Source organism: Trichosurus vulpecula, chromosome 3, assembly GCF_011100635.1.
Source record: "Trichosurus vulpecula isolate mTriVul1 chromosome 3, mTriVul1.pri, whole genome shotgun sequence".
Taxonomy (NCBI): domain Eukaryota; kingdom Metazoa; phylum Chordata; class Mammalia; order Diprotodontia; family Phalangeridae; genus Trichosurus; species Trichosurus vulpecula.
The window spans coordinates 412,544,203-412,559,638 of NC_050575.1; the positions used below are offsets into that span (position 1 = coordinate 412,544,203).

Below are 15,436 nucleotides of genomic sequence, written 5' to 3' on the forward strand. Positions count from 1 at the left end.
CTTTTCGCCATCAAAATTTACCTTCCCTTGGAGAAGAAAGGCAGAGGCAGAGGTAGAGGCAGAGCTGAGTTACCCAACTGGCTGGGTCCCCATTCGGGTAGCTCAGACCACTCACAGGTTGTGTTTGTCCTTTGTTCTTGAAGAGGACTATGACATCAGGGAAATGATGACATGATTTGGGTGAGGGTGGGCTGTGCAAGGTCACCAGCCTCACTTTCTCCTCCAGAACCCGGCAGCCACTCACTCCTTTATGGGTGGCCTCATTACTTTACTCTTCTGCCATCTCCTCCATGTTTCCCTTTCCCTCACTCCCCTTCCAGTTCAGCAATTCTAGTGAGCTAATACTGACACTACTCCCGGAAACAGGGTGTCAATCTGCTCCGCTATGGCTCTATTCACCATCTCTGTGCTTTCCAAAAAGGGTAACATGGAGGTGTCAGCCTGGACTCCTCACTCTCACCTCACCCCACCCCATCCAATATGGTGCCAAGGCCTGTCAATTTCACTTCTGCAACATCTCTCAAATATGCCCCCTTCTCTCCACTGCCCTCTAGTACAGACCCTCATCATCCCATGCCTGGACTATTGCAATAACTGTTGGGGGGGGGGTCTGCCTGCCTCAACTCTCTCCCCATTCCAGTGCATCCTTCAAAAGTGATCTTCTTAAAGTGCAGGTCTGACCTCGTCACCCCAACACATGCCCCAAACCCTTATTCAATAAACTCCAGTGACTCCCTATTACCTCCAAGATCAAATATAAAATCTTTTAAAGCCCTTCGTAATCTGGACCCTGCCTTCCCTTCTTCCCTTCTTATACTTTACCCCTTCCCTGCTACTCTGAGCTCCAGGGACGCTGGCTTCCTTGCTGATCTCTGAACATGACACTCCATTTCCTGAATTGTTTTCTCTGGCTGTCTCTCCTGCCTGAAATGTTCTCTCTCCTGATCTCTGCCTCCTGGCTTCCCTGATCTCCTTTAAGTCTCAGCCAAACTCCCATGTTGCACAAGAAGCATTTCCCAATCCCTCTTCATTCTAGGGCCTTCTCTCTGTTGATTATCTCTGATTTATCCTGTCTATTGCTTGTTTTATTGTTGTCTCCCCCGTTAGATTATAAGCTGTTTGAAGACAGGGATTGGTTTGTTTTTTTCCTTTCCTGTCTTTGTATCCCCAGGGCTTAGTACAGAGTCCAAAGACATTAAGTGCTTAATAAATGCATCTGTACAGATGACTCCCAGGTCTCTCTAGCCAGTCTGGGTCTTTCTTCCTAGGCTGATCCACCATCACTGTAAGATGGTAAGATGTTAGATCTAGAGCCATGGCAGGAGTTGGAGAGCACTGTGCTTCTTTGTTGACATGATTCATGCCATTTTAGAAGAAGCTACCATTTTGGTATTCAATGAGTAGTCACATTTCAACCGCGATATTTTACTTTTTTTTCCCTCAGTTTGTGGGGAACACACTAGTTCTGTGGGAGCTCAGTAGGTAGTACCAGATATTCCTGCCCCGCCCCCTCCTCCTGAGGAGAGATTTAGCTAGCTTCGCTCTAAGGACCTGACCAGCAGGCGTTAGGAGAGGGGTCCCAGAGCCTATGTGCTGCCTGATGATGCTATGGCAGAGTGAGAGAGTGAAGGGGCATTTGGCAGGAAGTCACCATGATGCAGAAAAAGAAGAAAATATTGAAAAACTATCAATGTAACTTTTAAAAATATATAATGAAGAGAGCAGAAGTTCAGAAAGGGATGAGCAGGGAAGTTTTGTTGACAACATTTAACATGTACACACATACGCACAATCATATGTAACCAAAGTTCACAATTTCACATACAGCTTTCTTTTCTATCCTTTGTATATAAAACCATCCACATTCACTAAGCTTACAATAAAAAATAAAACTATTAAGCCAAGAGACGTGACAAGATATGAAGAGTGGCCCAGTGGCCATCAGTCCACATTCTTCGTGGTTGGAGCCACTTCTAGGAAGAGCTGAAGCTGTACTGTCGCCTCCTGCAAGAACTGGGGCTGGTATCCAAAGTAAATGATGGGGAAATACAACACGAGACCACTGAGCGTGAACAGGAAGACGTAGAGGAATTCCATCTGTGGTTGGTCAATGATGGGGGCTAGGACCAGGTAGATGGAGGCCAGCAGCATGATGACCGGGATGACGATGGGGACCTTCAGTGGAAGAGGACACCGACCACTGGTCATTCCAGAACAGGAGGAAGCGCTCCAGCCATCAGCAGCCCAGCCCCCATTTCACAGATGTGGGGAGCTGGAAACAGGAAGTGCAGTAGACTTCCTGCCTGATGTGATTTCACTCCATCCAATGGGTTTAAAGGGCTTCTAACTCTACTTTGGGGAATTTTCATTGATTGTATTTTACCTTTGCTAAGAACCTGATAGATCTCACAAGAGACAAAGAATGTAAAATGGAGTCTGGAACCTTCTTTTCTTTACAAATGAAGACTGGATTGTAATCTCTAGAGTGGCAGATGCTGCAGCCTGGGTGTTTCCTCTCCCTCTGGGATCAGGAGAGGTAGGAGGAGAGGAAGGAGAGATCAGAGAAGGAAGTCCTTCACTGAGCCGACCCAGGCTGATGAGGAGAAGGATGACAGCCGACTGCCTTGATCATACCTAGAATTAACCCAGAGCTCAGCTCCTGGCCCATAGCAGGTGCTTAATAAATGTTTGATTGACTGTTGGATCGACTTGCTGACCTCGAGTTTCTCCTGACTCCAAGGTCAGCCTACTTCCTATCATGCCAGGCTGATCACAGGTCTCTAAGACCTAGTCCAACTCTACAGTCTATGGACAACTATGATTGCAGATCCCAATAGCCCACACCAAGGAAGAGCTAGACGAGCTCTGGCTTCTAGGCTCATGAAATCTCAGCAGAATTGGAGGCCCTCTCACCTGAGCTCTTCCCTTTGCCTACTTAGTCCCTTCCTGGCCTCACACCCTGTTCATTCCTGGTGAACTCTAAGACCTGGCACCCCTAAGACAGAAGGCATCAGGAGATAACCCCAAGTTGACAGCTGTCACCCAAATGGGGTAGAACAAGAGGATGATGTAAACAAAAGCGTCCCCAACCCTATCCCCCTTCTCTTACCAGTAAATTCTTCTGGTGCCTCCACTTTAGGGAGGGCCAACCATTCTCCATTCCTCTCCTGGCTCTGCTTCTCACTCCCTGGACCTCCCCACAAGGTCTCCACCCCAGTACCTTCCTTCTTTTGCCCCATTAGAATGTAAGCTCCTTCGGAGCAGGATCCAGGTGTCTTTTTGCTTGTATTTGTGTCCCCAGTGGCAGCCACATGGTAAGTGCTGACTCAATTTACCTTGTATGATCTTGGCAGGTCCTTCTTCTTAACTTTCAGATAAAGAAGGCAGCTGATGGTAGTTCCGTGAATCATCCATAATATAAAGCTAAGAGAGAACATGCTGGTTTATTCCCTGTCTTGAATAAAGCCCACAGTCAGGGAGGGAGGCAGCTGGGCCTGACAGTGCGCTAGGGGCAGCCTGCTGGCTAGTTCCAAGGCCATTTCCCCTGCAGCCAACCCCACTAGAGTACCTGGCAGAGAAGGGGAAGGAGGCAGCTATCTGTAAGGCTATGGAGTCAGGGACACCTGGGCTTGACTTCTGTGGAGCCCTGTGACCCTAGGTGAGACTCTTCCCCCCAGTCCCTTCTCTGTAAAACAGGGATAATACTAGGTTCTTCTTCAGGGTTGCTGGGAGGATCAATGTGTGAAGGCCTTTGGTAATAGTAAAGCTCCGAGGAAATGTTAGCAGCTGCTGCCTCTGCCCCTGTGGGGATGGTCAGCAGAGGCAGCACCAGCAGCCAGCCAGCCCCAGCAAAGTCCACACACTGAAGTAACTGGGAGTTTCCCCCTCCTTGTGCCTGGAAACTACTCCTCAGGACAGAGAGCTCAGCACTGGATTCCACCTTTTGACCAGCACTGGTGACTCATCTTGAGCTCACAATCCACTAAAGCCCAAAGATCTTTTTTAGAGGAACTGCTGAGGCACAGGCTGCCTGACATCTTGTGCTGAAAAGGTTGATCTTTGGAACCCAAGTATAAAACATTTAGCCTTATATTTGCTAACTTGACTCATCCTAAGAAAGATGTTTTGGTCATCCCAGACTGAGAAGTCTGTGTTTGGTTTTCTCTCCTCTTTGACCCACAGCACAGCAGCAGGGGGAAGGGGCAGTGCACTGGGTGTCAGAAACCTGCGGCCCAGTCTCAAGCATTCTATGACTTTGGATCCGTCCTCTCCCTTCTGTCCTGCTCTGTCAGAGGAGAGGAGTCTCTAGAGCTACTAGAGCTTTGCCTTCTCACCCTTTCCTCCTCCCTACCCACGCTCCCACCCCCACTGTCCCAGCAGTAACAGGACCTCCGCCCTTGCCTGCAAAAGTTGACAATGCTGCTGAAGTTTCCAGGGATGATCATGATCAGGGCCACTACGGACGTGAATGTCAGAGCTGGAGAAGGGGTGAGATGTTGGATATGGGCCATGGACAGGATACCTGGCTGGTAGTCACAGCACAAGGAAGAAGGTGGTTAGAGGCATTGGCAGGGACCTTCTGGGAGGATAGCCACAAGGGATGGAAAGAGTATCCAGGCTTCCTCTGGGCCAACACAAAAACTCCCGGAGCAGTCCTGACTCCGAGGATAGGGATCGGGGCCAGCATGGGCAGTGAGTGCCTTTACCCCCCAGCCCCATCTGTAGCCTGAAGAAGGGAGCTCGCTGCAGGCCCGGGAAGAAGCCCCCCCCCCCAGTCAAATGGTGGGGCCCTTCCTTACCATGTGCCCCTCCCTGGCGGCAACATAGCACACGCGGCTCCCGCTGAAAAACGCTCCGTTTACTGACCCAAATGTGGAGAGAGCCACTGACACCGGCACCAGCCAGGCCCAGTCTCCCAGGATTTGATTCCTGAAAAAATGGAAAGGACAAGAAAAAAACCATGTTCTGACCTGGATCTGTTCCTTCTTTCTCTGATTTGCTCTCTAGCCAAGCAAACCATAACCCGCCAGGGCAGGAGCCTATTCTGGAACTTCAGATCCTTTTAAGCGGCTGGGGCAGAGCTGGGCCTATGGCAGGCATTGTCGTTCAGTCATTTCAGTTGCGTCTGACTCTTTGTGACCTCATCTGGGGTTTTCTTGGCAGAGGTATTGGAGCGGTTCACCTTTTCCTTTTCCAGCTGTGCGAGGCACACAAGGTGAAGTGACTTGCCCAGGGTCACACAGCTAGGAAGTATCTGAGGTTGGATTTGAACTCAGGAAGTGGAGTCTTCCTGACTTCAGGGCTAGCACCCGGTGCGCTGTGGTGCCCCCTAGCTGCTCCATTGTAGGGACCAGTGAAATACTTGAAGGCAAGGGTTGCAGGTGACTGGGGAGCCAGGGGCTAGGGACTGTTTTCCTGAAGACTTTCCTTACAAGTCTGTGAAGGAAGAAGTACCAGGATTACCATCTCCATATGAGGAGGGGGAAACTGAGGCAAAGAAGTGTCCAAGGCCAGAACTGGTTGCCATTTGCACTTCCACCTGGAATCTTCCCTGACCCTCTCCCTGCAGGCTGACTTACAGGAGCCACAGGACAGGTGCATGGATGGTAAGGGGAACTAGCAGGGCAAAGGACTGGCCACAAATGGGCATTAGAGAACAGGACAGGATGGTCTGCTCCAGGATCACAGGACCTGGGTTCTAATCCTGCCTTGGCCACTTGCCAGCTGGGTAAGTTGGGGCTGGTCACTTTCCTTCTCTGGGATGGCTGAACATGACCCTTTCCCAGTCTATACTTGGGATCCTATACAGGGAGAAGGTCCTGAAAGAGCGATGGGGGCCATGTTGAGACAGCGAAGGCATCTGCCTTTCATTTTTTCAGTGGGAAGGATATCAGGAAAAGAGGCTTTTCCTTCTCTGGGCTCAGTTTCTACCTCTGAAAAGTGGGAGTAATGGTGCTTGGGCTTTGTCAGTACTCAAACTATAGGGATCTGCATCATTCTTTCTACACAGCCCGGGGGGTTTCCCCCAAGGGACACCCTGTGGTTGCTGCTCACCCCCAGGTGACGGCCAGAGCGCTGGAGTCCCGGATATCGCTGGGACTCATGACCACCATGTAGCTCAGGTTTACCAGTATGTAGAGGCCAGTGACCAGGGGGATGGAGATCACTAAGGCCCGCACCAGGGTCTTCTGTAGAGGGAAACATGAAAAGGGACTCAGGTGCCCTCCTCCCAGCCCTTACCCCCACCCCCAGGGTGGATTTTCAGTATTCAAGCATTTTCTTCTTCTGTTCCTACCAGGGGTAAAGCCCCTAGTCCCAGTGCTAAAGGCAGACAGGGATGATACAGCCACAGCTCCTGCTGCCTTGGGGGGCTTAGGATCCAGGTGTGTACACAGCCAAGAACAGGGAACTAGTGATATGAGCAGGAGACCGGTCCAGAAAGGTCTGAGTGAGGGTAAGCTTGGGGGCCTTCATGGGATGGGGTGGGGGAAAGAGGAGGAGGAGGAGGAGGAGGAGGAGGAGGAGGAGGAGGAGGAGGAGGAGGAAGAAGAAGAAGAAGAAGAAGAAGAAGAAGAAGAAGAAGAAGAAGAAGAAGAGATTGATGATGATAAAGGAAAGAAAGAAAGGAAAGAAGGAAGAATGAAAGAAGAGGAAGAGGAAAAGGAAAGAAGGGGGCAGGGAGGAGGAGAAGGAGGAGAAGAACTTAACACTTCTATAATACCTTTAGGCCTGCAAACCTTTGGCCTCCCCTGGGCCCTAGGAAACTGTGGCAAGAGAGAGTGGCAGCTTCTAGGAAGGAGCCAGGGAGAGTCTCACTGGCTTGGGCTCTTCTTGCCCCTTATCTGAAGAGTGGCCATCAGTTCTGGGCACTATTGTGTAGAAAGGACATTGACAACTGGAGATTGTCCAGCAGAGGGCAGCCAGGCTGAGGAGGGGCCCAGAGTCTAGCTGGGCAGCTGGTGGAGAAATGGAGGATAGTCACCCTGGGAATAGATGGAGTGGAGGGCAGACAGTGGGTGGACACAGATGTCCTCAGGTGCCTGCAGGCTCTCTGCTGTAGATTAGCCTGGCTCTGCTTGGCCTGGGGTGGGCAGGACTGGGAGCCTTTGGGGGGAAGATGCAAAGAGGCTGTTTGAGGCTGTAGGTCAAAAAGAGACCCCTGACCACGAGAGTCACCCCAAATTGGGATGGGCAGCCTGGGGGTGCTGGTGGGTCCCTCTCCCTTCCTCAGCAGTGCTGAGCCCAGGCTCATCAACCTCCTGCCAAGAAAGTCAGAGTAGGGATTCCTCCCTCCCTCCTTTCCTTCCTTCTTTCCTTCTCTCCTTCCTTCCCTTCCTCCTTCTTTCCTCCCTCCCTTCTTTTCTTCCTTCCTTTCTTCCTTCTTCCTTCCCTCCTTCCCTCCCTTCTTTCTTTCCTTCCTTCCTTCCTTCTTTCATAGGGGCATAGGATCAGAAGTCAGGGTCACCTCCAGTTGTCAGATTCTGTAAAACAGCTGCTCACAGTGATGGGAATGTGGAAAGAGCATCAGGACCTCCGTTGTGCTCTAAAAAGTAAGGTTGTTAGGCCAGCCCTTTATCTCCCATAGCAGCACACTCCAGCTCACAGTGAGAGGTATTTGATCAATGCTGGTAGAGTTGAATTGAGCCTTAGACTTTTAGCACAGTGGACCCTTGGGGACTTTCTAACCTGCCTCAGAGACCCTCTGGGCCAATAGTTCTCAGCTCTGCCCAGGACAGAGAATGGGGCTGTGGGGAGGGGGGGATGCAGGGAGGGGGATGTGAGCCCATCTGAAGACAGACAGCCCTGGATTCAGAACAGTGTTAGGTAAAGGGAAGAGGAGGAGCAGGAGAGAAGAAGGGAAAGAGAAGGGAGAAAGAGAAGAGGAGGAGAAGAAGAAGGGATGTTGGACAAGACTGGAAGTATAAGGGCAAGGTGTGTCCTGGAGTCAGCTGGTACCTGCTTGAGAAAGTTGATTGTTAAAATTTCAGGATAAACATTTACACCTTGGAATGAGCAAACACAACCAATCAGAGCTTGCTTTATTGTGTGTTCTTCTCTAGTCTTAAGGAAGTGATGGGGGAAATGGGAATAATGCAGATGAAACTTTCAAATCTGTCGGGGATACATTTTGCTCCCTTTGGAGAGCCAGTAGTTAAACATTTACCAGCACACAGTCTGGTAAAGGTATGGTTACAGAAAATACTAAGATAAATCAGTTAAAAAAAAAAACAATTCTTAAACGCTCAGCGCCTGTGATGGGTAAGCAAATAAATAGGAGCTAATGCACCGCTGCACTTGTGGGATCCGAGGGCTGGTTCTCCCTTCATACCTGACCTGAGCACTGGATTCCTAGAAGAAGATGTGAGGAGAGGTCAGCTGGCCTTCCCAGCACTCTCTGGATGAATGGTTAATGCTCTCTCAGCCCAGGAGGCACTTAGGGGAGTCCCCAGGACAGCCCGAAGCCCAGAGCAGAGGTTTGGCAGCAGCTCCTCCCCAGGAGCCCTGGGGGAGGGGAGGGCAGGGATGGCCTTGGAGGACTGTCTCCCCTCTCTTTCCCCCCAACGAAGTTCACTCTTCATTAAAGCCTCCTGAGTCAAGGGATGAAGGTCTGCTTTCCATGTGAGGTGTCTATCCCTGGGGAAACTACCCCTGCCAGGACTCTCAGGTCACCCTCATTTCGCAGGGCCCCTGGAATAAGGTCATAGCAAAAACAGCAACAGCAGTACCCCCTCCCCACCCCAGCCCACCCCCACCCTGCCCCTCCTCCCACCTAGCACTCTAAGGGTTTCCAAGCCTCCTCGTGCATGGTCCTCACCACACCCCTATGAGATGGGTTCTGAAAGTATTCGTGTTCTAATTCATTGAGGGGAAAACTGAGGCCTGAGGAGAGGAAGAGGTTGGTCCCAGGGCCCATGTTAGTGAGCCTCAGAATCCCCAGGGCCCCTATGGCACTTTGTCTCCCCAGCAGGCTCCCCAGGCTCATCCCTAGCCTCTACCCATCAAGCTGCTGCCCTGGCAGTCACATCCCCCAGTGGGGCAGGGGACGGCTGCAGGGCTGGACCCCTCCCAACCAGCCTCCAGTCCCGCTCCAGGGGACCCTAGGGGAGCTAGCAGGAGGCAGAGGACCCTCCCTCATTGCCCCTCCCTCATTGCCCCTCCTGCTGTCCACTCAGCACTCCTAAGGCTTCACTTGCAGAGGCAGTGTTGGGGAATGGGGTGGGGAGCCCCACAGGGCAGAAACTTCCCTCCCAGCCCTCTCCACTTTGCCCCTCCTGGGTTCTCCTGGCCCACTGCTTGGCTGGCTTTTTAAAATGAGTTGGCATTTCAGGTTGGAAAGGGCCTTGCTTTAGGGCCAAATGGCCAGTTCCTCAGCCTGCCCTCCAGAGCCCTCCACACCTTCCCAACCTGTCTGCCTCTGCTCCCCTTCTCCAGAATGCTCCAGACCGAGCCACCATTGGTTGGCCGGTTTCCTCCTCTCCCACTAGTGCCCACTGGCACAGATGGTCCTCCTGTGGGCGATACAATCCATCCTGCAGCAGTCTTCTGGGCTTTATCCAAAGTTTTGCCCCTCTTTTTAGGATGAAAGCTCCCAGAGCATCCACAGCCCTGGGCATTTAGCATTGTACCCAGCAGTCTTCAGTGCTTGTTGACTGACTGACTGACTCTGGGGAAACTTTTCCTGATCCCCTAGCTGTGAAGGAGGAGTCCCTCCTCCAGCTGTCCTGGAGCTCTTGGATGCAGCTCCCATGCCCCCCACCCCCACCCCATAGCCTCTTTATCTGTGCAATCCCACCAGAGGAGACCGTGGGCTCCCTGGAGTCAGAGAGCCCGCTATTTTGCTGAAGGTAAGATGTGGGGGAACAGAATGGTGGGCAAGGCTTCTGGGAGCCCTGCAAGCTGTAGGCCCCTGGTCAAAGCCAGTTAAATTTTCTGAGCCTCTAAACTAAGATGACATAAAATGCTTTGCAAACTTTAAAGTGCTACCCAACTGCTTCCTGTTAGTATGGGTTTTTTTTTTCTTTTTTTAGCTCTGTGCCCTTAGCTCCAAGTAGGTGCTCAGATGGTGACTGAATTGGCTCCTGGCTATCCCTCTCGCTGCACGGCAGGCTTCCCATAGCGCCATCAAATTAAGCAAACAGCTTTTGGGAGGGCCTCTTAGGGCCCTGAAACAATGTGAAATAAGGCCACCAGGTGATTAAAACAGAGCCTCCCAACGTGTGATTGATAGGGAGGGAGGGAGGGCACTCACGTCTGCGTTCCTGAGCTCTTCGGTCACCAAATTCAAATTGTTCCACCCATTGAAAGACCAGAGGCCCTGGTAGAAGGCGATGCTGATGCTTCCCAGCTGCTGGGTGGTACCTGCAAAGGCGTTCTGGAGGGTCTCCCCCATGTGACCCTGGACCAGGACCCAGAGCCCTCCGCCAATGATGACCAGCAGCGCCAAGACCTTGGCTAAGGTGCACAAATTCGTGATCCCAGTGGCCAGCCTCACGCTCCGGCAGTTGACCAAGGTGAGGATCATGATGCAGGCAGATGCCACACATTTGACCAGCACCTCGGGCAGCGAGGTGCAGCCAGGGTAGAAGGGAGCCGCGACGTATTCTGCGAAGGTCAATGACATAGCAGCAATGGCAGCGGGTCTGACCAACAAGATGGATACGTAAATCACCAGGAAGGCAGGGAGGGACCCGAAGGTCCTGAGGATGTAGATGTAGTCCCCGCCAGACTCGGTGATGAGTGTGCCCAGCTCCGCATAGCACAGTGCTCCCAGGGTGGCCAGGATGCCGCAGGCAGCCCAGATGAGCAGGCTCCCCCCGGGGCTCCCCATCTGGTAGAGGACATGTTGAGGATTCATAAAGATCCCTGCGCCAATCATGCAGCCTGCGATCAGCGACACAGCGCTGGCCAGCCCCAGCTCCCTCCGAAGCCTCAGCTTGGCGGGCTCTGCATCCCTGGGAAATGGCGGCCTTTCCTCCTCTTCCTTCATTGTCTCCAAGCTGTCACCAACAGGTGTTGTGGGCATCGAGGGGCAGAGACTGAGCCTGAGTCTGAGCTGAGTTAATGATTACACCTGGAGTTTGGCCAACAGGACAAAGGGCCTGAAGCAGCAAATGAAGAGACTGGCCTCTGGAAGGAGAGCAGCTTGACTTCACTTGGGACAGGGTAGTCTAGTGTGAAAGGCTAGACATTTAGAATCAGGGAACTGAGTGTAAGTCTGGCCTCTGCTCTTTATCAATCACCAGATGTTTATTAAGCACGGACATATGCCAGGCACTATGCTAAGCCCTGGGAATACAAAGAGAGGCAAAAAGACAGTCCCTGAAGCTTACAGTCTAATGGGGGAGACAGCATGCAAACAAATAAATTCAGTCAAGCTATATCCAGTAAAAATAGGGAATAATTAATACAGGGAAGGCACTGGAATGAAGATGGGTTGGGCAGGCTTCCTGCAGAAGGTGAGATTTTAGTGGGGACATAGAGGAAGCCAGACAGATCAGGAGTCAGAGCGGTGGAGGGAGCATGATCCAGGCCTGGGGGACAGCAGAGTCCAGAGATGGAAGGGCTTGTTCATGGGACAGCTGGGAGGCCAGGGTCACTGGATTGAAGACCTCATGTCAGGGAGTGAGGTGTGAGAAGACTGGAAAAGGAGGAAGGGGAGGGGTGGTTAGGAAGGCCTTTGAATACCAAACAGGGGTCTGTATTTGCCCCTGGAGGCCATAGAGAATGAGGGGTTTGTTGAGAAGGGGAGTGACAGGTCAGATCTGTGCTGTAGGAAAATCATTTTGGTAGCTGGAGTAAGGGAGAGACCCAAAACAGGCAGACCCCCCCAGAAGCTATCGCCACAGTCCAGGTGTGAGATGGTGGCAGCCTGCACAGGGCAGTGTCAGAGGAGAGAGAGATGCCACCCTCTGCCTCCATTTCCTTTTTTTTAAACAGGGGGATTGGCTCAGATCAGGGATTCTCAACCTTTTTGTGTTCTGGATCCCCCTCTGGTGAAGCCTACAAGTCCCTTCTCAAAACCTTCCTTTGTTGCTTACAGTCATGACAGAAGGAAACAATTAACTTTCAGTTGGACTTTAGTGAAAATAAAGATGTAATTTTTTTTCTCATCAAAATTCATGGACCCCTTGAAATCTGCCCACGAACCCCAGGTTAAGGCCTCTTGGACTAGTACCATCTAATCCTAATCCTCTGTGTGCTGAGCGAGAACCGGGAAATCTAGCACCAGGGCAAATTTAGAATGGGTTGGGAAGGAGAAGGGGCACAATCTGAGGTATTAGCCAAGGGGTAATTATGATGAGGCTTGGGAGGTCCAGGCACACCTGACCCTGACAAGGTCCCTGAGCCTGGAGGCTCAGGACAGGGACAAAGCCACCAAGCTCCCTATCTTGTGCCCTCAGATCTCTAAAGAAAGTATTCCTGTCTGGAGAGGACATGGCATCATGTCCTATTCATCATATACTGTTTCATAACTGGCCACTGTTTCATAACAGACCCCTTGGAGCAGTTTGGGGACAAAGGAGAAAATGGCAGGGAAGGAATTTGTAATGAGGAAAGAGAGTTGTTGGAGATGGGGGAGAAGCTGGCTCCAGGTTGTAGGCAGACCCTTTTCGGAGATGCCAGAAGCCCCGTAGAGCTGTAACCAAAGAAAAGAATGGCTGTCACTGCAGAGTCCCATCTGGGGCCTGGCTGCCTTATGGATTGGCTCACACAGTCAGGGTCCCAGAATGTGACAGGGCGTGGAGGGGTCCATGGCCACCCACACCTGAACAAGGTTCCTCTCTTCTTCACCTGGGCAAGTAGGGAATCATACTCTGAAGAGTTCTGAGAGTCGGACTCCATGTGTAGTGGGAAAAGCCTTGAGTCAGAGGACCTGGGTTCAAATCCCCCTTCCCCCCACCCCGACTGCTGAGTCCCTTGAATGCCTTGGGTTTCATTGTCCTCTGTAATATGTAGGGGTTTGACTCAATGATCCTTCCAGCGCAGCTTTCTGAACCAGGCAGTCCATTTCCTTTGGGAGAGAAGGTTAGAAAACTTTTCTTTAATTTGCCTATTCATAATTCTATTCCTTGGGGCCAAACAGAGCACTCCTATCCCTCTTCTGCTGGCTGCAGCTTCCCCCCTGCGGTTTCCCATGCCCCTCAGGCCTTGGGTCTTCTGCCTAGACATTCCTAGAGTAGCTAGCTCATCCCTCAGTCTGTCCCCAAGGGGAGACACCAACTACCTCCCAAGGAGATAGCAGATTGGTGAGAGGAGGGTTGGGATGCAAGCAGCGCTGAAATGAGGGAGGAGAAGATGAGTGTCCTCAAGGGGTCAGAGAAAGGTGACACCTCGGGTTGGCTTCCTGGCATGGGGCTGGAAAGGGCAAATGCCCAGGGATGAGAGAGGGCAGGAAGAGAGCAAAGGATGGGAAGGAAGCTGCTAGTTGGGGACTGGGCTTCTGTAGGGAGCTGCCAGAGCTTTATGTGGTCCAGTAGATGAAGCCTGGACCTTGCCTCAAATCCCACCTTGGATATTTCCCAGGTGTGGAATCAGTTAGCCTCTCAGGGGATCAGTGTCAGGGGTGAGATTTCAGAGTGAGCATTGGCACCTCAGAAATCAAACAACTTGACAAATCATGGCTGAATTGATTGTTTGGTAGATTGTCTAGACTTAAGGCAGTGTTAATGCAGATTAAATTTAGAGTGTGTCCTGCTTACATTTTTTGCCTTTGGAGGACTGGTTGTTAAACATTTACCTTTACACCCTTATTAGTTACCCCTTCTATAAAATGAGGATACTCAATTTTATGAAATCACTGTGAGGCTCAAATGAGAAAATGTATGCAAAGGGCATTGTAGACTTCTAGACAGAAGGAAGGGAATAAACACTTCTATAGTCCTACTGTGTGCCAGACGCTGTGCTAAGTAAGTGCTTTACAAATATTATATCATTTGATTCTCACCACAGCCCTGGAAGATAGATTTGACAGATGAGGAAACCAAGGCAGACTTGAGGCACAGCTAGGAAGTGTCTGAGGCTGGATTTGAACTCATCTCCCTGCCACCTCGATGCTTCCAGGGGAGAAATTAAAATTAACTCTAATAAAAAGAGATCATAAACAAGAAATTCTGAAACCCTTGTCATCCTCATCTCTTTTAATTATTATTCCAACCTTTGAACAGTTCAATGCCACATTATTTTCACATTTAACTCATAGAATCCAGACTTGGCAGGTGCCTGGGGGCTGTTTGTTCATTCAGACCAGTGCCTCAACAGAAGTCTCTAAATGATTTTGCTTGAAGACCTCCTGTGACAGGGAGCTCACTACTTCCTGAAACAGCACTGTTTCTAGCACATTCTTCCTTTGATTCAGGTGGCATCTCCTCTTTTGGGGGGTGGGAATGGGGCAAAGGGTGGCAGATGGAGAGCACCTTTCTATTTTGTTGAGGAGTGGAAAGAACAGCTGTTTTGGAAACAGAAGACCTGAAATCCTGGGTCTGACAATTTCCAATTGGAAACAGTCTTTTAGATGGGGAGCTCCTTGAGGGCAGGAATTACTTTGCCTTTCTTTGTATCCCAATCGCTAGCACTTAGCACAGTGCTTGGAACACAGAAGGTGCTCAGGCAATGCTCCCCGACTTGGCTTTTTGACTGTGTGACCTTGGGCCAGTAAGATGGAGAAACTACCCACATCCCAAAGCTGTTGTGAGGGAAATGTTTGATGAGGCTCAAAGCAAAGATACTGGAGTGGTTTGCCATTTCCTACTCCAGCTCATTTGACAGATGTGGAAACTGAGGCAAACAGGGTCAAGCGACTTGCCCAGGTCACACAGCTAGGAAGTGTCTGAAGACTCATCTTCCTATCCACCGCTCCACCTGGAGCCCCTATAATTGATGACATCGAAGGATCTCACGCTGAGGCTAACACATAACCTTATCCACAGGAGCTGGAAGATTCTGGGCTCGGACCCGGGTCTCTTGGCTCCCAGCCCTGGACTACGCCCACTGCACTACAGTCGCCAACTCAGCCAACTGTGGTTTGCGCTGCCGTAGGTTTGGAGTCCGCCTTCCCGGCTGCTTTCCTTAAACGCTGTGGGAAGACGCCCTCTGGAGGCTTCATGCCTCTCCAGCTCGCAGTGTTTCTGGGACTCTCCTGTCCATCCCCACCCTGCGGGAGGAGGGCCGTCTGCATACCCGCTTCTCCTTTATTTTCATGCCTTGCTTCAGCACCATCCTCATTCCTGCCAAACTGGTCTGGGTGACTCCCCTGCGGGCGCCCCACTTGCAACAACAGCTTTAATAACACAGCCTCTCCAGGAGCCACCGCCTCCCAGCTTGCAATCGCGTCCCCGCGAGCAGCCAAGCCTCGGGGCTGCGCGGCTACTACCACGGAACTGCGGCAGATGCTCTGTGATTGGCCGACAGGCAGACACGGTCGGCAGTGAATTAATTA

The 15,436-nt window shown here is 51.3% G+C and overlaps 1 protein-coding gene across 1 annotated transcript; it reads right to left on the reverse strand.

Annotated features, from left to right (window-relative positions):
• Window positions 1-1,693: 1,693 nt before the first annotated feature.
• Window positions 1,694-11,019, reverse strand: LOC118840898 (b(0,+)-type amino acid transporter 1-like). The gene is made up of 6 exons (XM_036748266.1): window positions 10,250-11,019; window positions 6,055-6,188; window positions 4,800-4,929; window positions 4,402-4,526; window positions 3,336-3,423; window positions 1,694-2,175 (listed from the first exon to the last, which is right to left on the reverse strand). The coding sequence occupies exons 1-6, from the start codon at window positions 10,985-10,987 to the stop codon at window positions 1,942-1,944; spliced, it is 1,449 nt and encodes a 482-aa protein (XP_036604161.1). The 5' UTR covers window positions 10,988-11,019; the 3' UTR covers window positions 1,694-1,941.
• Window positions 11,020-15,436: the final 4,417 nt, after the last annotated feature.